Here is a 22714-nt window from a genome sequence, read left to right as displayed (position 1 = left end):
GAGCTTCTGAGACCACCTCCAGAGACCATGTTTAATGTGGAAACAAGTTCCTCTTCTGCCAGGAACGTTATCCGGAGCTCCAGTATCAGCGGGGAGATGTACAACATCGAGAAGAGCAGTGGGGGCAACCCAGACTCAGCTAGTCTCTCATCCAACAAGAAGAGGCGGTCCAGCCTTGGGGCCAAGATGGTGGCCATCGTGGGGCTGTCCCAGTGGAGCAAAAGTACAATGCAGCTGAACCATCCTGGTAAGAAGGCCCTCCAGTTCCGGGACATCAAAGCAGGGAGGTTGATCTTTCAGCCTTAGAAAATTTACTCCCTGACCTGGATGGCCCAGGCTAGCCAAATCTGGTCAGATCTGGGAAGTTAAGCAGGGTCATCTGGTTAGTACAGGAGGGCCTGGAGTGACGTGGTCTATGGGGTCGCAAAGAGTCGGACTCGACTGTGCGACTGAACAACAAAATTGCTGAGAACTGGGGGTGGGGTAGAGAATGTCTCTGGCCCTTTTACTTATGGAGGAGGGGGCTTTATGAGTGAGCCAGATTCTGCCCATTTGATTCAGGAACAATCATAGCCGCTCCTGTTTTCCAAGATCCTGAGCTGGGATAACTGACAAGCAAGAGATAGCTGCACAGTCCTTCGATTTCCCCTCTCTCTAATTGACCTTTTATTTGTAGCAAAGGGTCATTGAGTTAGGAGCAGTCAGGAAGGTTGCCAACTCTGGGGTGGGAAATTGAGGGTACATGTTCTTTCAGCAAAAAAGGGCAGATCCCTGCCCCAAAGACCACACAGTGTCCATGGGAGAAGAAGGCATCAAATGACAAAAGGAGACAGATGAAAAGGCAGAATGCAGCACAGGATACAAATGGTTACAGAGAATGGGTCTTTGCTTTGGTCTGGGATGAGAAGTAAGGGGGGCAGACTGAAGGAAAGTTGAGTTTCGAGGAGGGATTTGAAGAAAGAGGCACTTTGGTGCAGCTGCAGAGTGCTGGATTTAGACCAGAAAGAATGGGGGCCTCTCAACAATTACAGCTTTAAGAATTTTGTATGTACCTAAAATAGATGTTTTGGGGGAAAGCCCCCCCAAAATATGAAGCGCTAGTTATAATCTTGGCATTTTCTAAAAGCCATGCCTTTGAATTATTATAGTTTTGGTCCTTGCCGCAATTTCATGGTTCAGCTGTTCTTTGAAGAGAAGGAGCTTCTTTGGCACTTAGAAGACTTGTGTGTCTAAGATTTATCCAAAGGGCTGTAATTACCCCCAGAAAAGCTAAGAAAGGAAATAGCAACGGGTGGTGGTGGTGGAACTAAATGGTAGAAAACATCTCTTGGTAATGATGGAACCCAGAATAAGATCCTCAAGCACAGTGGAATGTCATGGAAAACTTCCAGTGCAAATATTGACTGGGAGACAGTTTTGATACAAACTGAATGTTTTGCCCTGGGGTTAAGTAAGAGTGACTGACAAGCCTCTTTTTGATATATAATTAACAGTTTTGCTACACAGCAAAGGGAAAAGGCATGGGGTCTACTTGCTTTAGTGACAACTCACCTACATTTCTATGTGGCAGGAAGCGTTTCAGGGAGGTTCATAAGTGCTGTCAAACTCCAGTCCACTTACAATAACCCCAGACAAGGGGCTTTCAGCGCAAGTGAGAAGCAGAAGTAGTGTGCTGTTGCCTTCCTCTGCAGAGCGTTCCTTGGTGGCCTCCCATGCAAGTACTGACCCTGTTTGGATTCTGAGACCTGATGAGATCAGGCTACGATACCATTCCGCACACAACCCCTTCCTGGTAACACAGGGACTTATCTACATGAGTTGTGTATCGTTTTCAAATGGGAATTGAGTCATAGACTCTGACTAACTCATGCAAATGTACCAGAAAATCCATTCACAATGAGGCTCGAATTGCTTTTTTGGTTCTGCATTTGATGTATTTAGAGCAGGAGGTGCCCCATGCCTCTAGAACAAAAAGCATTGTCTGAATGTTGAAAGTGTTTCTGCATACATTATCTCGGTAAACTTTTATACCTGACCTGTAAATGAAATCTTAGCCCCACCATTTGGGAACTTCCAAGAAAATGGCTAGGGGGAGAAACAGGGAACTACTGCTCACATTTATGTTTCCCAAACTCTGACTCATTACAGAGAGGGGGATTTAACACTCGTTTTTGTGCTGTATGAGAAAGGTCAGGAAGAAACTGAAATCTGGGGATGTGCACCAATTTCTGCACAAGGATCACTTAAGCTATTAGGGCATCTCCCCATTTGCCAGTCTGGTAGTCCTTTGCAGGGATTAATTTGGATCAGAGCAGGTTTTCCCCCCTCTCCAACTGCCTCTCCACTTGAAACGAATTACTTTGGGGGCAAAGGGCTGTCTCTTGCTGGAGGTCTTCAAGCTGACTGGATAGTCCCTGATTTCCCACAATGAGTAGAAGGTTGAAACAGATGGCCTTTAAGACCCCCTTCCAACTCTTAAGATTCCCTAAAATCAGCCAATGCTAAAGGAAATCAACTCTGACTGTTCCCTGAAAGGCCAGATACTGAAGCTGAAGCTCAAATGCTTTGACCACCAAATGAGACGGGAGCACTCACTGGAGAAGACCCTGATGCTGGGAAAGACTGAAGGTCAAAGAAGACAGGGACGGCAAAGGATGAGATGGTTAGACAGTGTTATCGATGCAACCAACATGACATTGAGCAAACTCCAGAGGAAGGTGGAAGACAGGAGGGCCTGGCATGATGTGGTCCATGGGGTCGCAAAGAGTCAGACTCGACTGTGCAACTGAACAACAACAAAAAAAGCAGCTTAAAGGATTATGGCGTGCAGCCCCTGGTGCTAGTTTCTTTCCTCTCATAGGGCTGAGCAGAAAAGGTCCCTGGTTCCATGCTTCCCTTCAGCTTAAACAGTCCTCCCTCTGCTAGAGTTACACAGGGATCACAGTCTTCTTTTTGTGTGTGTGTGGGATTCATTTGTTAGCCTAGCACATATGGAGGGGCCCTACACCCTCCCAGGTTTGCAGGAAACGCTCTCCTTTTCCCTGTGTGGTTGTGTTTTGCTGCCATGCTCTGGTGCACACTCAAGACGCTGATTTGGTATTAGAGGGAATGCTTTTGCAAATGGGGCTCAAAGGCCAAGAGAAGTGATTTTATGAATTTTACTGTCAAAGTTTACCCCACATCCCAGAATGGTCCAATTTTCTTTTCTTTTTGATATGTATTTGAATCTGGGATGGTGAGCCCACCATCTGCTCTGGCCTCTTCATTCGCCCCTTAGTCTGTATGTGAATGTGGAGGGGCTTTTTTTCTTGTTGGCAGGTCCCAGGTATTTCAGGGAGGGAGGGTGCAGAAGAAGTCCTTCTCCTGAAGTATGGGGTAGACTCCAAAATATCTTGTGGGGACAATTTTCTGATCAAACCTGAGTTGTAATGTTGACCTTCCTGGCCCTGATTTCCTGTTGATACTCCCCTTGATCGTACGCCTCTGTTTTTATGAATTTTACTGTTAAAGTTTACTCCACACCCCTAAATATTTCAATTTTTTCCTTTTCTTTTTTGTGGAGTGATATGTATGTGGCTCAAGTGCTTAGGGCGCTGAACTGCAGGCTGTGGAAGGTCAGTAGTTCAGCAGTTCGAGACCCGGGTGCCGCATGATGGAGTGAGCTCCCATCTCTAGTTCCAGCTCCTGCCAACCTAGCAGTTCGAAAGCAATAAATTGCAAGTAGATAAATAGGTACCCCTTTCGGTGGGAAGCTAACAGCGTTAGTATTTAGTCATGCCGGCCACGTAACCACGGAAACGTCTTCAGACAGCGCTGGCTCTTCGGCTTTGAAACGGAGATGAGCACCGCAACCCTAGAGTCTGATTCGACTGGCTTTCGAGCAAGGGAACTTTTACCTTTACCTATGTATGTAGAATGCATGAAATAAACTTAAAAATTTTAAAAAGGCCAAGAGAAGCAGCAGCCAGGTTCTAAGTTCACAGCTTAGCCACTGAGGAGGGGAGGGCATCTAGCTCAGTGGGCAGAGGGCATGGTTTGCATGCTGGTCTCAGGTCCAATTCCTGGATCTCAGACTGCACAGTAGGGGAAGACCCTTCCCTGGGACCTTGGGGAGGAGGTGCCAGTCTTAGCAGATGCTAATACTGGTGGTTACCAAGATCCATTCTCTGACTCAGTATCAGGCAGGTGATTTTTTTGTAGAGTCTAGGCTACAGAGGCTCCCAATCCCAAATCAACTCTAAATTCCTTCTGTCCAGTCATGAGAGATTAAGGTCTCTCCCACCACCCAAATTTTTCAGCACAAGAAAGCAAAGTGGACGAATCTATAGCACAGTCTAATGATCTCAGCCTTGATGGTCATTTATAGCCTCGCCTTTCTCTTGCTTCATGAGATTGCTTGCCAGAGTGCAGCACAGATGTGTTGGTGGTTGTGGGCTGAACTATATCAGAAAAGAATGTGTGACTGAAAAAAGCTTTCCTGAGAACATGCTGTCAAGTTGCAACTGCTATATGGCAACCCCAGCACAGGGCTTTTAAGGCAAGTGACAAGCAAAGGTGGTTTGCCACTGCCTTCCTCTGCAGAGCCTTCCTCAGTGATCTCCCATCCCTGTACCAATCCTGCTTAGCTTCCAAGATCTGATGAGATTGGGCTATACCATACCATTCCACATCCTGCTATACCTCACCACCACCACAGGAATATAATCTGCTGGCATCTCACTGAGGAAGCCAGGATGACGAGGCCTTTACACCATGGCCTAAGAGATCTTCTTTCTACCCTTCTATCTTTTTCAAACCTTGTAACTTCAGGAGTGACAAACCATGCTGTTGGGCTCAAAAGCTGGCAGTGTTCTGTGCTAAATTTGGTTAATCCACTAAAAGGTATTCCCTGGATTTTTATTCTTGTTTGTGGGATTTAACAAAACAAGACAGATTCTGTGTTAAACGCCGTGGCTGGTGCCCCTTGAGAGCAAGTGTCCTGTCTGATATGCTTCAGGACCAAGGACAGAGCCAGTGGCTTTTTGCAAATTGGGTGGGTGATGAGATTAGGGACGCACACCAATTTCTTTTGAGAACGTTTTGGTCCATTTTGCCCTTTCACAATTTTTTAATTCATTCCTTGTCATAATCATTACACATTCTTATTCCTTTTTTTGCTTATTTATTTTGGTTTTCAGGAGAAACACATTTTAGCCCCCTAATGGTTGTTGTTTTCTGCCCAATGGGTTTAATTGGCTAGGGATTCACCAGATGGATACTTCTTAGCAAACTTCAGGCAGACCAGACATCAGAGAAAGCATCCCCATTTCATAGGAAATGAAAGTTCTCACTGGTAGTGTGTTTTTCCTCAAGTGGGAAAAGTGTGTGTGTGTGTGTGTGTGTCTGTTTTTAAACAAAACAGAGCTTGCAGGTAAGGGAAGCCATTCACTTCCCACCCCGCCTTCCCTTCCTAAACACTGGTGCTTGCATATGGGCTCCCACCCTGGAAGTTAACTCAGCTAGGAGGAAAACATTTTAAGCGTAGCAGGGGACAGGGTTCAGTAATCATCGCCCACACGCTCCAGTTTTGTTTAAAAATAGACCCCCACACACCTGACTCACCCACTTTCTGTACATGTAAATAGGAAGCTGGTTCTGTCTCTCCCCCCCGAGCTGCAGGTGGGTGTGATGAGGCCATTTGCATGCAGGAAAGCCTGCTTTTTTAGATTAAATGAAAGATGGTGAGAGATCTCAGGTCCTGAACCAGCAGTTCTTTTTGGCAGAGAGAGATTGGAAGATTTGTATTCACTTACCATGAAGCTTCCTTCTCGGTGGTCCGGGAGTGGGGCAGTCCTTACTCTCGGGAATAGGCTCCTCCCTCTGGAACAGGGTCGGTTTCCTCAGATCAATCCAGGAAGGGGAGGGGCCTGTCCCCTGGGAACATCCCAGTCATCTCCAAGCCATGCATCCCCTAACATCACACTAAGGAAAGGAAAAAACACTTCTCCCCACCATAGTGAAAATTTTCAGGGCAACCAGCCTTGTAACTTTATGCCCCTCCAGTGGGTGTAGACCAAGGTTGAAACCTTCTGTCGCTCTCTCACCCAATTAACTCACAGTTTTTTGTTTTAGTGTCTCAGAGAAACTTCATAAATGTTCCTTCAAAATAACCTCTAGAAGCTGCCCCCCAAAACTGGGTGGGTAGGACTGCCCCACTCCTGGACCACCGAGAAGGAAGCTTCACGGTAAGTGAATACAAATCTTCCATTCTCCGGTGGTCCTGGGAATGGGGCAGTCCTTACTCTTGGGACATAAAATAGCAGTGTGTCCCAGGGTGGGAAATCCTGTCTATGGTCAGAAAGTGTATGTTGTATCATCTCTCCCAAGTGCCTATCTGCACCCCCAGGTGTACCCATGATTGAGAGGCGTTTAGAGTGCCCTTCTCCATGTTGACTATGAAGGCATGGTCTCTCAAAAAATAATAATAATTCACCACCATCTCTGATGCTTCCCGGCTCTGCTGGTAAGAAGGGGCCTTGACAAGGATGTCATCTAGAGATGGTGACAGCAACACTCCCTGAAGTCTCAGATATGTTACAATGGCCACCATAAACTTGTTGAACCCTCTTGGGAATGACTTCAGGCAGAAAGGCAACACTGGTACTGAAGTGCTTCCCATCATACGCAAAGCGTAGGAACCTGCAGTGAGCCATGTGTAAATGGTCCTCCTATAGATTGATGGATGCCAGGAAATCCTTTGCTTGAACATCTGCCAGAATGGAATTCAGACTGTTCATCCTGAATGTTCTAGACCTGATGCAATTGTTTAGCCATTTCAGGTCCAAGAGTTTCCTGGCATCCTTATTCTTCTTTGGCTCTGGGCATAATATTCTTTTGGAGTCACAACAGGACTGACAAGTTTTTTGTTTGTTTGTTCTGTTTTTTTTAACATAGAACACGTCTTTATTTTCAGTAAGATATCTGTCGAGTCCCTCTCCAAAAAGGTTTATGCCTTGAAAGGAACTGCTTTAGCTTGTGCTGCAGAGTCCCCATCCCAATTCTAAGCCACATGTTCCTTCTGGCTGCTACACTGCATGCCATGGCTCTTGGCTAACTACTGCAGGATGTCCAGTGAAGTACCTTCTTAAGTTTGTCTTGAAGTTCTTGTGGGACTCCACTATCAGCTGAGGCTAGTCTTGATGCCCAAGAATGTACCACCCTGGCAAACACCGAGCCTGCTGTTGACATCCTGATGGAGCAGGCTGAGACTTCGAAGTCTTTGCATAAGGCTTGCTGAAATCCCCTATCGCTGGGTCTTGGGCAACCTATCTGCATCCATAGGGAGAACTGGAGGTCAAGTTAGTCCCAGGTTCATCCACCATTGGTAGCCTCTGGTATCAGGGAATAAAACTTGGGGGGGGGATCTGATGGTTAGTTTTTTGGTTTTTTTTTAAAGCTATGAAAGGCTGCAGGCAGTTAGAGGCTTGCCATTGCCTGCCTCAGCCTAGCAATCCTGGATTTCCTTGGTTGTCTCCCATCAAGGTACTAACCAGGACTGACCCTGCTTAACTTCTGAGATCTGACAAGTGTGGTCCAGCCTGGGCCATCCAGGTCTGGGCTGGCATCACTGCTTGTGGTACTACCAGTTTGTACATCATCTGGCCAGATTCCACCAGAAGTTCTGGGTCAAAATCATCATTTTCCTTAAGTCTGGAGGACATTCTAAGTACTTGGAAAGGAATCTCAAGTACAGCTCTTGAGGAAATAGCCAGGACTGTACTACTCCTTCTCATTCCTTTGACCATTCCCATTCTGCCCTATCTGAGGATGGAACTGGGGAGTCTTGAGGCCTTCCTGGACTTTTTGCAGCCATCAAGTCACAGCCCACTGATGGTGACCCCCTTGGGCTTTTCAAGCAGGAGATGTTCAGAGATGGTTGGCCTTGCCTGCCTCTGTGTCCTGCCTCTGGCATTGTTTGGTGGTCTCCCATCGAAATACGGACCAGGGCTGACCGTGCTTATTTGATGAGCTCAGGCTATCCTGAGCTATCCTTGCTGCCTCTGTTTCCTGGTTCTCCATAGAGTCTTGCAGGGACTGTAAAGCTTATGATCTGAATAGATCTGACTTGCTATGTATACCCTCCAAAAAACCTGTTACAGCCTCTCTCTGGCAAACAGTGGCGGTGGTGGAAGTGCTATCAAGCAGCAGCCTCATATGGTTTTCAAGGCAAGAGACAGCTAGAGCTGGAGAGCCAACCAGGGCTGACCCTGCTTAACTTCCAAGATCTGATCAAACTGGGCTAGCCTGGACCATCCAGGCCAGAGCCTTTGCCCTTGCCTGCCTCAGCGTCGTGACCCTGGACTTCCTTGGTGGTCTCCCATCCAAGTACTAATCAGGGCTGACTCTGCTTGGCTTCTGAGATCTCAACAGATGAAACTAGCTTGGGCTATTCAGCTCTGGGAACAGGGAACTGGCAGGTCTGACTGGCAGCCATTTTCTGTTTGCTTGCCTGGGAGTGAAAGTGAAAGTAAGTCTGCCATGAGGCTCCAGAGAACCAAGATGGCCACCACCCTCTCCCCCGCCCTCCTATGGCCTTCCCTGGGCCTTCTAGCTCCCTGTCTGTTCCATGGGAACTTTCCCTCTGAAGGGGAAAAAGGAGGGGGGGAAGGGCTTTAATCCTCTCCAGCCTGTCCCAGGTTGGGGTGGTGTGAAGCCCCAGGAAACAATTTCCTCTTCATCCTCCCTGAATAGCTTGGGGGTTTGCTTGGGGTTTTCCCCCAGTCTACCACCCTGCCCTCCTTCGCCTCCAGTCTAGGCTTTTTGGCCCCATAAGGGCTTACCATGATTCTGGTGAGGGCTAGAGGCTCCCGGCTTCTCTGTTCCACCGCACACCAGGTCCTCTGAGACCGGGGAGTTTGCTGGGTCTGCAGCGCTGCCCCGGTCTCCTTGCAGACTCAGCCGCTTTCCCTGATGTGCGTTGGTTGGGGAGGCGGCCTCCAGCCACAGGCTGGGCCCGGTGGGAGTCTGCGTACACAGCCTTGGCTGCTGGGGATCTCCCAGTGCCATCAGCTTCATTTGCGGTTTGCCACCGACTGCAGCTCAAAATAATGAAGAGGGAGGGTCTCTCCCTTCTCCCTCTCTTATTCTCATTCCTGGATCGCTGAGCTCTACAGAGCGCCTGTGAAACACGTCCTGCTCAAGCAGCAGGGCCGCTAAGACTGGGATGTTCCCAGGGGACACGCCCCTCCCCTTCCTGGATTGATCTGAGGAAACCGACCCTGTTCCAGAGGGAGGAGCCTATTCCCGAGAGTAAGGACTGCCCCACTCCCAGGACCACCGGAGAATATCTGATCCTTCCTCATCCATGTTGAGCTCTCATGTCTCATCTGACATCTGCCTGTATGCACACACCCCTCCAGTAGGAGCCTCTGCTTCTGTTTCCCAATCATCAGCAGGAGCGGACTGGCCTTTCAGCTTAACAGAAAGTTCCCTCTGGGCTACAGGCAACTAGAAGCCTACCTGGGCTGTTTCCCATTCAGATGCTTTGCTCTGCCTTGGCTTCCTTTTGGGAGCATCCATAGAATGTCATCCTCTATCCACCTTGTTTCAGTGTTTCTTCCTTGCTTTGCTGTGGCCTTCCCCAAACCTGGCTTGATATGATCTCTTTGGAAAGATTGCAGTCAAATTGTCTTGGCATGCCATGTGGACAGGAAGGGGTGCATTTTTTCAGGTCCTGTCCACATAGGTAGCTCTTTTCCTTACCTCAGTCCCTGTGCTGCCCATTCCCCCCTCCAACCATGTTCCCCCTTGCAACCATGTATACATGACCAGCTTTCATTTTTTGTTAAATTTAATTTTTTAATTGCAGAACTATAAGGAGAAAGGTACTGGCTGTACATTTCACCTTATAACTCTGCATCCCAAAGGGCCAGAACTATACTTTGTGAAAAATTAAAACTGGGAAGTTGTACAGTGTGGTGATAGGTCATTATTTCATTATAACGCTATAACGACAGAGCCCATTTTTAAAAGCCTGATAGAGTCCTCCAGTGGCAGGGTGGGGGTGATGGCAGCCACAGAGGGCTAAGACAAGGAAAATGAGGGAGGCACTTCCATGTGGATGCTTTGTTGCCACTGCAAATGGCCTGTCCCTTCACAGCAGCAATGAGAGGTACACAGAGAACTGTCTGAATGTGGAAGCAGCTCTGAGCAGAGAGGACCCTGCAGACCAGCTAGACACAGGGGTCATTTGGTCTCCGGGATGCCTGTTTTGGTATCCTAACTTGGTCCTGCTTTCAAGACAGCAGTTGAGCTGCTTATTGTAGGGAGATTAAACCCTTAACTTGTGCCTTCTGCAGCCCTGCCTGCTGGCCAGCTAGTCTGAAGAAACCATTTGCCTCTAGGTGCACTGCCTATTACAAGGGGAGGGGAGAGCAGAGACGCTTGGGTCTCTGCATCTATTCCCCCCCCCCAACAAAAAATTTGGGCAACACTGCCTGCTGCCTAAAAGCAAAGTTTACCCCTTTATGAGTAGAAATTTAAGTTTCCTATTGAAAATTAAATCACAAAGAGAAAAGAGAATCTAAACTTAGGTAATAAGTACAATAAAGAAAAGCAACTAGAAAATATGAAATGAATTGGAAATGACCTGTGTAGATCTGCTACCCCAGTGGCAGCTGTGACCCTTGAGAGATGTAGCTCCTGAGCTTAGATGTGGGTCTTCTTGGGATTTCGGAGTGACTTACACAGTGATCCCAGTGAGTTCCCATCCAGGCCCTAGTCACTCAGTACTGCCACAGCAGTGGGACCTCCTGGTAATCCCCGGTGCCTCCACTGAATGTGGGGTGTTTCAAGCTCCTATATGGCTGCCCGTCCAGATTAACTGGGTGCAGGTGGGGGCTGGTTTCTGATCTAGGGAGGCATTCCTGGGAGTGGGTCGACACCCACACACACCCTCACATGCCTGCCCACTGGTATTCCTTTAGCTGGCAAATGACTCAGGGGCAGCTGGTATTCAAGCTGCGCTCTGTAGAGATGAGTCACCACATGATGGGACCAGGAGAACTGCCATATCCGATCAGAACCACTGGTAGGTCTCGTTCCCTGCTCATGACAGTCTTCTGCTTCAGAAGGAAAGCAAGCAGCTGCCCTTTTACCTTGCTCCCTGCTCCCTTTGGTCTTGCATTATGGGAGTGATGGACACCAGCAGGCCCCCTTCTGACCTTCAAACCAATGTGTTTGTGCCCTGCAGCAAAGTCAGGCTTGAATTTCCCTCCGATGTTAATCCATGCCATCTAGCAACCATAAAAGGGAAAGATGCCTACACAATCTGGGGCCAAGAAGGAATCAGGGCTTGATTATTCTCTAGTGAAGGATTTCCTAATGCTTATTAGTAACCCCACAGCTGTGCCATTCTGTGTAACTGAATGTTATGCAGTGAAGTCTTATTTCTAGGTTTTTTATGCAGCCAAGTTGATGGGAAACAGCAAAGCATTCCTGAATGTGCAATTTGAGCTGCTCTTTTGAGTATAAAACCATGTTGGAATGTACACTGAGTGGTATGGGGAAGGCTGGGGGGGCAGGGCTGAAGGCAGTTTTGTTTGGCAGCATTACCTACAAGGAGAACCTTCCCCAGAGAGATTTGCTTGGCAACTTCACTGTTGTTTCTTCGATAGCAAATTAAAAAAATATTTTGCCCAAGCTTTTGACTAATGAGCCAGCTGTGTATGCTGTTGCTACACCACCTTTCTGCTTCAATTGATTTTTAGTTTGTTGCTTTCCCTTTCATTGTAGGGTTTTTCTGGTTATGGTTTGAAGGAGGATGCAGTTTTTTTAACCATTTGGCGGGTGAGCTGGGTCAGGTTTGCCTGATGTAGATTTTGCTTCAGGATTAGCTTTGTCCTGTGTCCTCATGTCTGCACCCCTATAATATTTGCTTGATCCGTACATTTTAGTAATGAGCAGACACTTATGAAGATGATACACTGAGGGACAAAGCCTGCTGAAGGAGAATCAGCATGGCTTCTTCAAATGGAAGTCCTGCCTCACCAACTTTTTGAAGTTCTTTGAGCAGATTTAACAAGTATGTGGATAAGGGCATCTAATAGACATTATATATTTGGACTTCCAAAGGCTTTTGACAAGGTACCTTACCAAAGACTCCTGAGTAAGGTCAAGGGATAAGAGTATAATTTTTTTTAATGGATTAAAAGTTGGTTCAACACCAGAAAGCAAAGAGTAAGAATGAATGGGCAGTTATCACAGTTAAAAGAAGTGAGCAGTGGGATCCCACAAGGATTAGTACTGGCACTGGCACGATTTAATTTGTTCATAATTGGTGAACACATAGGAAGGGGCTGTGGCTCAACGGGAGAGCATCTGCTTTGCATGCAGAAGGTCTGAGATTCAATCCCTGGTATCTCCAGCTAAAAGGGCCAGGCAGTAGATGATGTGAAGGACCTCAGCTTCAGATGCTGGAGAGCCACATCCAGTCTGAGTAGACTGACCTTGATGGAGCCAGTGGTCTGATTCAGTATAAGGCAGCAGCTTCAGGTGTTCACAACTTGGAATAGGGGGTGTGCAGGTGTAGTGGCCAAGTTTTCAGATGACACCAAGTTATTCAGGATGGTGAAAGCCAAGGCAGATTACAGAAAGTGACAGATGGATCTCTCTAAATTGGGCGAGTTGAGAACAGTGCGGCAAACGAAGGTCACTGCTAGTTAAGTTCAGTGCTGGGAAGACCACCTGTTAGCGACAGCCGTTAAAGGGTCTGGTTCAGATGTTGGCCACACTAATGCGTGTCATGGAACAAGGCAAAAATCTATCTTTCTATAGCATATTTATGAAAATCCTGGGAAATTTAGAACCTGGGCTATTCAGAAAGACAGAGGCAACATTTACTCTAAGATCTCTTACAGGGACCTGCAGGTTATTCACAGTTTCACTTCTCTAAGTGCTATTTGTATACTGAGGGTGATCACATCCAGCAGATTTATTTATTTAGTGCATTTATATCCTCCCCTTCCTCCAGTAACTCCAAAGAGCATACATGGTTCTCCTTATCTCCATGTTGTCCTCACAACAATCTGTGAGGTATGTTAGGGTGAGAGAGAAAGGCCAGCCCAACGTCACCCAGAAAACTGCATGGCAAGCAGGGCTTTGGACCCAGACATTCCCAATCCAATGCTCTGGCTACTACACAACCCTGCAACTGTACTTGAAAGATGCAATTTTTCACCAATGCCAAAAAGCTTTCTTGAGTTTTCCGACCAGGCCCTCAAGGTACTGAGACGGTAAATATTCTAAAATTCCTGTTTTTGTATTTGTGGCCAATGAGAAGTCGAAGACATCCTAAATTGTGGCCAGAGCCAGATTTTTGAAAGAAGTTCTTGGTATCTATCTTTGATTGAGGGATGCCAACAAGATCAAACGCCTGCTCTGTGATCAGGAAAAATACGTCACATAGAGAATCTCTGTTTTGCCACCTTACGAGATTAGTCATTATTGTTGTTCCCTGTTGTAGAGATCATTTAATAGAGCTAGTGCTGTGGAGTAAATATAAATCTAATCATTTTAAACTCTAATGTTGTTAATGTTTTCTGTCGCATAGTTGGCGTTCATCTGTTTTGTCTGCTGCCAGTCATACGGCAATTTGCAATAAACCATAGGCTTTGAACACATAAAAATGCCTGGGGTATCTTTTATGATAATAATGAAAGGTTATTAGCTCAGCATGTAATCCTGTTTGCTAGCCAAAGGATTGGTCAAACATTAAGTAATACAAACGTGAGCCCAAAGTGTCCCTTTCTTTCATATTGGTCTAATAACTAGGCTGAGTTGAAAAATTATCAACAGTCAGTAATGTTTGAAAGCCTTTAGATTATTCTGGTGACTTGAAGAAGCTGGGGAGGGCGAAGAATGAGGACAGAATGAGTCGGAAGATATATAAGTGACAGGGCTGTTTACCAACCAGCAGAGTTGCATGAGGATCTTGCCACTGAAGAAGATGGGACAGACAGGGCTGTTTCCTGAAATCTTGTTTATACCAACCATTTTGCTGGCTCCCAGGCTTTGGGAGGGATTATCTCAAGCCATTTCTGTTTTTATTTCTCCATTCTCCCAACACAGGGCCCAATTCTGACTGTGAGAGGTACAGGGGATCTAGCTGGAGTCGTCTGGTCTCCTGAGGGTCAGACCCAGGGACCAAGGAATAGGAGAAAAGCAGTATGGGTCTGATTGGGGGCAGAGTGTCAAGCTCCTGGTTCTATCAACTCGTCGTCTCACAGGCTTTTATAGAAAAGCTTTATTAAAACTAAGAGTAGTGATACACAGAGAGATTCTTTGTTCAGACTGATTAAAACATCTAAGATTACAACTTGTATAGGTAAAACAACAGGACAAACTCCCATGATCCTCTTCGTGCCTCGCCTTGCACCAACTGGTCCTTTTGAAGTGCAGAGGAGAGATCCCCCCCCCCCATTCCCATGAGAAAGTTAACACCAGCCAACCGCTCTATACACACACACACATTTCCCCCCCTTTTCATCTCTTCTTCTCTGGGTTTATGGCAGATTGGGCTGAAGGATCAAACAGGCATTTGGCAGAGTCATTTACATAGCAGGACGATGCCCGACTCTGACACAGAGCCACGTGACAGAGCCCACTAGTAGCTGATGGGTGAAGGGAAGGGTCCAGCAGTGACTGATGGATCCTAATGGACACAGAGGGTGGGGAGTCTGGTGGGAAACAGCAGGGGCCCTTGGTTCTGATCTCTCATCCAGGCAGTTATGCAGAAGAGAAAAGGTGTAGCTTGTCCCCACTTTCTTGTAATCATTAAAATAGGGGGGCCTCGTCTTCCAGTGACCATTCTAGCTTCAGTCTCCCTGGGGGGCCTCCTGCCCTCTGCTTTTGGGGGAGGTGCCATGGATTAGTGGTAGATCATCTGTTTGGCACCTAGAAAGTCCCAAAGTTAATCCCCAGCATGATCAGTTGAAAGGATCAGGTAGTAGGTGCCTGAGACCCTGGACAGCCACCACCAGTCCGCGCAGACAATCCTGGCCTTGAAGGACCCATGGTCTGATTCAGTATAAGGCAGCTTCATGTGCTCATGCCCTTCTCCCCATCCTAGCAATGCAATGTTAATCATGATACTTAGCATGTATCTTTAGAACACTTTAGAGTGTTCAAGTGCTTTGCACATACTGTTTTTGCAAATCCTTGCAACATTCTTTTCAGGTACCTGTAATATTGTAGAGAACGAGGAGCATATTTTATTTGAAACCACCTAGTGAATCACAGGAGAGGAGAGACTTACACTGAGCACTTCCTGGATTCCCTGGGTTTTTAAAAAAATGTTTAGGGTTAGAGGCACTGACTGGCTTGCCCAAGGTCATCTGCTGGATGACCTTGGGCAAGCCATAGTTCTGTCAGAGCTGTTCTCTCAAGGACAGTTCTGGAAAGAGCTCTCTCAGGCCCACCTACCTCACAGGGTGTCTGTTGTGGGGAGGGGAAGGGAAAGGAGATTGTAAGCCACTCTGAGACTCCGAGTGAAGGGCAGGGGATAAACCCAATCTCTTCCTCTTCTTCTTCTCTTTCATCTGTTTTAAAGCCTTCTCAGACACCACCCCCAATTTTTCTCCTACTGAATCGCAGGGGACTGCAGGGCAGGGAATGTTTCCCAGTGGTTTGGTCAGTCAGACGCTCTAATGTTATTGGGAAAGGAACAGGTTGCTTATAAAGGGAAATGGCTGAGAAGCTAAATGCATTTTTTGCCTCTGTCTTCACTGTGGAAGATGAGAAGTGCTTGCCCACTCCAGAACCGCTGATTTCGGAAGGGGTGTTGAAAGACCTGAGCCAGATTGAGGTGACAAGAGAGGAGGGCCTAAAACTGATAGACAACTTAAAAACTGATAAATCACCAGGCCCAGATGGCATACATCCGAGAGTTCTGAAAGAACTCAATTGTGAACTTGTGGAATGAATGAATTTTATTGAATGAATGAATTTTATTGTTACGGCACCTAGCCAGCAATATAAAACCATAGAAATACAAATAAACTACAATGGCCTAATAGTAAAATTTCCAAAGTGCAACTAGGTACTAAAAAATAACATTATACAATCATTTTGGTTGCTAAAACCAGACTTAAGATTACAATAAAACACGATAAAAGGAAAGAACTAAGATGAGCTGATGAGCTTTTATAACCAAGGAGCAAAATTTCGCAATCTGATGGAGCGCTGTATGTTCAAGGTTAAAAAACAAGTTTTCCATCTTATCCTGATCAGAAGTGCCTGCCAAAAAAGGCTCAATGAGTTTTGTGCGCGCCTCTTCAAATAACGGGCACCTTAAGAATACATGCTCCTGAGATTCGATCTCCCCCAACGCGCACATACATAACCTCTCTGTTCGAGGTAATTTTTTTAATTTGCCCTCAAGAACTGCAGAAGGTAAGGCAGAGCATCTAGCCAAAGTGTAAGCCCTTCTGAGTTTGCGGGACTCCAGAACATCTAAATATGGGGCCTGCGCAACAATGTATTTATTACTAGTTGGCGCTATAAAAGTTGGAGACACCTGTAGATCTAGTTGGCGTTCGGTGTCCTTGATCCTCTGCTTAATTTCTAACTTAGCTCGGTCACCACCCATTTCCAAAAGCGCTTGAGGAGAATACCCCAAGAGTGAAATTTTTCGCTTAACAGCGACCAGCCATTCAGATTCAAAGGAATCAGTCAGAATCAGAGGCACTAGTCCACACGGATTTAAATTTATCTTCAACCAATAGAAGATGGAGTGTAAGGCAATCATGGCTTCGACCTTCAGCATGCCCGTCTCTAGCCTTACCATTGCATTAGATACGCATCTAGGAACTTGAAGCACTGCTCTTAAAAACTTCGATTGAACTAGCTCCAAGGGGGCATAGCTAGAGGAAGGCGCTCCAAGCAGCGTACCATAAAGCATCTGGGCAAGTGTTTTAGCCTTAAAAAGTTTTATAGCTGCTGGTACAAAGTATCCCCCTTGGGATCTGAAAAACTTAAGTATACCGTGAGAGGATTTTTCACCCGAGCATGCTGCTGCCTGGCTATGGGCAGTCTTAGATCCAGAGGCTTGGATGATCATGCCTAGGTAGCGAAAGCTAGCTACCTGTTCAAGATTCTGGCCGTTTACACTCCACTTTCTTAATTTGGGTCTCCTGCCAAAGGCCATCACCTTTGTCTTCGCATAGTTAATATCCAGCTCCTGATCACTGCAGTAGCTAGCAAACTTCTTAAGTGCCCTTCTCAATCCAATTGGGGTTCTAGAAAGAATAACAGCATCATCGGCATATAAAAGTATAGTGATGGAGCGCTGAGCCAGTTTAGGAGGGTGAAAATCTACATCATTTAGACATCCAACAACATCGTTGAGGTAAAAGTTAAAAAGCGCAGGCGCTAACATACATCCCTGCCTAACTCCCTTTAAAGTGGGAATTTTATCAGTCAAATGCCCCAACCTGGTATATCTAACCCTCAAAGATGTTTGTTCATGAAGGGCACGAATGAGCACTAAAAGTCTCCTGTCTATTGTAGAGGCTTCAAGTTTTCTCCATAATATAGATCTAGAAATGGAGTCGAAGGCCGCTTTAAGATCAATAAACGCAGCGTAAAGTGACGAGGGGCCCTTGCCAGAGTATTTGTCAATGAGATGCCGAAGAAGAAGGCAGTGGTCCATTGTCGACCTACCCTGCCTAAACCCAGCTTGCTCCTGGTTCAATATATCCTCTTTCTCCATCCAATGTGTAAATTTTTCCAGAAGATGTTTGGCATACAATTTGCTAATGACACTTAGTAAGCTAATAGGCCTGTAATTTGCAGGATCTTTTTGATTACCTTTTTTATAGATAGGAACAACCACCGACTCCCCCCATTCGCTTGGCACCCTCCCTGTTCTATCGATATAGGTAAAAAGGTGTGCTAGGAAGGGTGCCCACCAATTCATATTTTCCTTCAGAAACTCAGGAGGGATTCCATCAAGGCCGGGGGCCTTTCCTCTTTTAAGTTGGCCTATCAGTGCTGAGATCTTCTGTAAGGGAAGATCTTGTCTCACTAACCTGTTATTGTTTTTTGAGGGGGTGAACAAACATGTGAACAAGGGGGACCCAACAGATGTTGTTTACCTTGACTTCCAGAAAGCTTTTGATAAAGTTCCTCATCAAAGGCTCCTAAGTAAGCTAAAAAATCACGGGATAAAAGGACAAGTCCTTTTGTGGATCAAAAACTGACTAATTAATAGGAAACAGAGAGTGAGTATAAATGGAAAATTTTCTTAGTGGAATATATGAGAGCAGTGGGGTACCGCAGGGATCAGTACTGGGTCCGATGCTTTTTAAATTGTTCATTAATGATTTGGAGTTGGGAGTAAGCAGTGAAGTGGCTAAATTTGTGGATGATACGAAGTTGTTCAAGGTGGTGAAAACCAGGGAGCATTGTCAGGCCCTCCAAATGGATCTGTCGAGGATGGGCGAGTGGGCGTCAGTGTGGCAAATGGGCTTCAATGTGGCCAAGTGCAAGGTGATGCACATTGGAGCCAAAAATCTTAACTATAAATACACGTTGATGGGGTCCGAACTGGCAGATACTGACCAAGAGAGAGATCTTGGAGTCGTAGTAGATAACTCACTGAAAATGTCGAGACAGTGTGTGACTGCAATAAAAAAGGCCAATGCTGTGCTGGGGATTATTAGGAAGGGTATTGAAAACAGATCAGCCATATCATAATGCCCTTATATGGGTAGGGCGGGATACAAATCCCATAATAAATAAATAAAATAAATTATATAAATCAATGGTGCGACCTCATTTGGAATACTGTGTGCAGTTCTGGTCACCACACCTTAAAAAGGATATTATAGCTTTGGAAAAAGTGCAGAAAAGGGCAACTAAAATGATAAAAGGGTTGGATACTTTTCTCCCTTTCTCACAATACAAGAACTCGTGGGTACTCCATGAAATTGCTGAGCGGTCGGGTTAGAACAGATAAAAGGAAGTACTTCTTCACCCAAAGAGTGATTAACACATGGAACTCACTGCCACAGGAGGTGGTGGTGGCTACAAGCATGGACGGCTTCAAGAGGGAATTAGATAAGCATATGGAGCAGAGTTCCATTGGTGGCTATTAGCCACAAGGTATAGATAGGGACTCCGGGGCAAGTGATGCTCTGTATTCTTGGTGCTTGGGGGGGGGGGTCAATAGTGGGAGGGTTCCTAGTGTCGTGGCCCCACTAGTGGACCTCCTGATGGCACCTGGTATTTTTGGCCACTGTGTGACAGAGTGTTGGACTGGATGGACCATTGGCCTGATCCAACATTGGCTTCTCTTATGTTCTTATGTTCACAGAAATCTGTCAGGTCCACTGAATTCCCAGCTTTCATTTTAAAAAGTCTATCACTGCAGAGATACAAGGGGAGAGTCATATCTCCATAACAGAAGGGGCCACCACCTGCCTTGAAAACCCTATGGGGTTGCCATAAGTCAGTGGTAACTTGACACTTTCCTCCATCACTGACTTCCAAACAAGTGTGCATAGTTTTGCCACCTTCAACATCTCCAGTATCTCTTCAACGTGAAATCAAGCCTATGGGCAAATGTTAAGAAACTGACTACAAATCTCAAGATTAATAAACCAGCCCAGAAAGAACTGAACCCTAAGAAATACAAACACAAACCCTTTGCCAACAGCAGGTGGCTTCACCCCAGATCTGCAGAACCTGAAAGGGGGGGGGGGGGGGATACCCAGTCAAGGCATAGGTTGAAGGTTAATATACAGAAGCTAAGCAAGTCATGGGGGGGGGGGACTGCTTTTTAAAGAGAATTGAGTATAGTCCTCCTGGGCAAGACCACTCAGGATTTAGAAGCGTTTTGCGTATTCCAAGTGTTACAGAATCCCAGCCAAAGAAAAGTGTGAAACTTAGTCTCCATAAAAAGAATTCCAAACTGGTCATTGTAATTTAATTGTTCAGACATGTCAAATTCTCCCCAATACCCACAGCTTCCAAAGGCAAATATCAGACTTGCAATACATGAATTAGTCACAAAGGACTCTCTAAGTATTTCTTGCGCCCACAAATTTAGGATTAGGGAGGGCTTCTAGTGAACTTTGGCCTCTGCACCATTTACACAGAAAGTGCTGATCTTGGGAATCAACATCAAAACCTACTCATTTTCATTTCTAAAACATTTCATACAACCAACCAACAGCACAAAGGTGAAAAAATCCACAGAGGTACATGAAACACTGCACTGATTCTACGCTGTTCATCCACTAGAAATTTCCTCCCAATCCAACTCTTTTTGACTAATGCAGTGTCTAATGTCATTTTCCCATTTGTTTTCCTGCTACTCTCAAGCAGGTGCAGAAGGGGCTTATAAGCACTCCCCTTTTATATATTTAAACAGAGAGCCTTCATTTTTACTGCATTCCTGTTACTTCTTGGGAATCCCCAAGAAGGCATGAGATCCTTGCCCTTAAATGGCTTACTTTGAGAAGCCAAGCTACTGCAGAAGAAGCAGATCCTTGCAACAAGAAAGCCAAAGCATTGTGCTTTGTTTCTTGTACCTTTCAATCACAGCTTTGACTTCCCTTATTGGCAAGATGGCAAAACTGGTTCATTTCCTCTGCAGAAAACTGGGTGTGATAAGTTAGGGGTTCAGTCATAAGAAGGAAGCACCAAATGAAAAGTAAATGAAATGTTTTGTCACTTAAGTATTTTCCTAGCTTCCCTTAATATTCTTTTATTGCCTATAACTCCTCCTTTCTAGACAGCAGGGATCCTCTATAAACTCCCGTCCTTTAAGTTCCCTATAAAGAGGTTTTCTGTAAATTACAAGAGTCACCAAAGTCAGTGCACATTTTGTCTTCTGGAAGATCTAGAACAGTGATCCCCAATGTATTTCATGGTGTCTGCTTCCTTTGTCCTCAAAGCGTCTGTTCCACAAAGAGCCAGTTGTGACTTTCAGAGGGTGGACTCTAGTATCATATTCGTGATGTGCTCCTTCCCCCCACAATCCAGCACTGCTCCCAAATCCCCTCAGAATTCTCAAACTAGGTCACTATGGGAACCCTGACAGATATACCAAGCCTTATCTAGTCTAGCATGGCAGAAGAGTCTCCAAGGTCAGCTCCCATGGGAACTGGTGTTGGGGCACAGCTTAAAGAAATGGTTATGGCTGCTACCAGCATTCACTCTCAACACCCCATGCACTCCCCTCAGGAATTCCCTCCCCCCAGTATTATGGCAAGCCGTGAAGTGAATTATCAAGAAACAAAACTAAAGAGCTTGACACCCTCCCATCAAATGTAATGTGTTTTTTCTGTCTTTCCAGATGGAGGCCCAAAGAAACTTCGTAGCAATATCCGTCGGAGTACAGAGACCGGGATTGCTGTGGAGATGAGAAACAGGGTAACGCGACAAGGCAGCCGTGAGTCGACTGATGGTAGTACCAACAGCAACAGTTCTGATGGCACGTAAGAGCCAAAGATTATTAATGCCACTTTTTAATAGGAGGCAGCTAAACCCCCCCCACACACACACACACCTAAGAATGAGGGGGACAACGGATGTGGCTAAGGGATTTTTTAAAAATCGCTTTCTGCTTTGCATGGCTCATGGATATGCCAAAGACCCAAGAGGAATGGGGTGCTCACCATCCAAAGTAGAATATTCACACGTTCAACTACAGATGTTTCCTCAACCGCTTACTATCACAGGGCAGTTCAGAAAGGCGGCCAACACAAAACACGATTGCACCTCCCTTTCCTTTGTTGATTCCAAAACCACCCTGTGTCTTGGAGTGGGAGCAGAATTGCTCAAAGGTTTGCATGGGGGATGCAGTTCTCTGCAGGATGCAAGCCTTACGTCCTCTTACTGGGAGAAGGGGAAGCAACTCAGATTTCTTACTGCTACTGTCTTTCTGCCTGACCTGAAAGGGCCCAGGCTAGCCTAATCTTGTCAGCTCTCGGAAGCCAAGTAAGGCCAGGGAGGCAAGGGCAAACCACCTGTGTTCATCTCTCGACTCCATGAGGGGCTGCCATAAGTTGGCTGTGACTTGATGGCACTTTCCTCCACCACCGTCTCTCTAGAAGGCTTCAAAGCACAAGATGGAAGCTACTACTTCTGACACTTTTTTAGCAGAGGCATCTCTCTCTATATATATGAACTGTTAACTTCCATTTCGATGTATCTGAGGAAGTGTGCATGCACATGAAAGCTCATACCTTGAATAAAATGTTGTTGATTTTAAAGTTGCCACTGGGCTCAAATTTGTTTTTAGCAGAACTTTTTACCAGCCTGTGCCCATTTACTTTCACCACTATCACTTTCCTTGTTTCTCCTTGCTTTGGACAAAACCCAGAAGTGTGGGGAAGGATGTTCACGCACCTTTTACAATTGCTTCTTTTGAACATTCCAAGCTGCTCTCAGACAGTGCTTTTGTGAAGGTGAAACCCCTGTTTTTTTCACCCTTTCCCTTCAGGTTTATTTTCCCTTCCTACAACCCGGCTGGGAGCCGAAAGCCAGTTCAGCGACTTCTTAGATGGGCTGGGGCCAGCACAAATCGTGGGACGGCAGACCCTAGCTACTCCGCCAATGGGTGAGTCTTTAAGCCAGTAGGGCATTCCAGAGAGAACCCTCACAGAACCCTCACAGAACTCCACTATTCTGTCAAGGATGGCCCCATGTAACGATATGAGCTTATGTTTGT

The 22714-nt window shown here is 46.0% G+C and overlaps 1 protein-coding gene across 1 annotated transcript; it reads left to right on the top strand.

Annotated features, from left to right (window-relative positions):
- Positions 1-22603, top strand: LOC107116978 (regulating synaptic membrane exocytosis protein 3-like; the record flags this gene model as incomplete). The annotated part of the gene is made up of 3 exons (XM_015419011.1): positions 1-247; positions 21338-21475; positions 22487-22603. Coding segments are annotated over exons 1-3 (475 nt in total), but the record flags the coding sequence as incomplete, so codon positions are not given.
- Between the last annotated feature and the right edge of the window lie 111 nt (positions 22604-22714).

Source organism: Gekko japonicus, unplaced genomic scaffold, assembly GCF_001447785.1.
Source record: "Gekko japonicus isolate JY-2015 unplaced genomic scaffold, Gekko_japonicus_V1.1 scaffold3586, whole genome shotgun sequence".
Lineage (NCBI taxonomy): Eukaryota > Metazoa > Chordata > Lepidosauria > Squamata > Gekkonidae > Gekko > Gekko japonicus.
The sequence above is the reverse complement of the archived record's forward strand: the minus strand, read 5'-3'. Positions and strand labels throughout refer to the sequence as shown.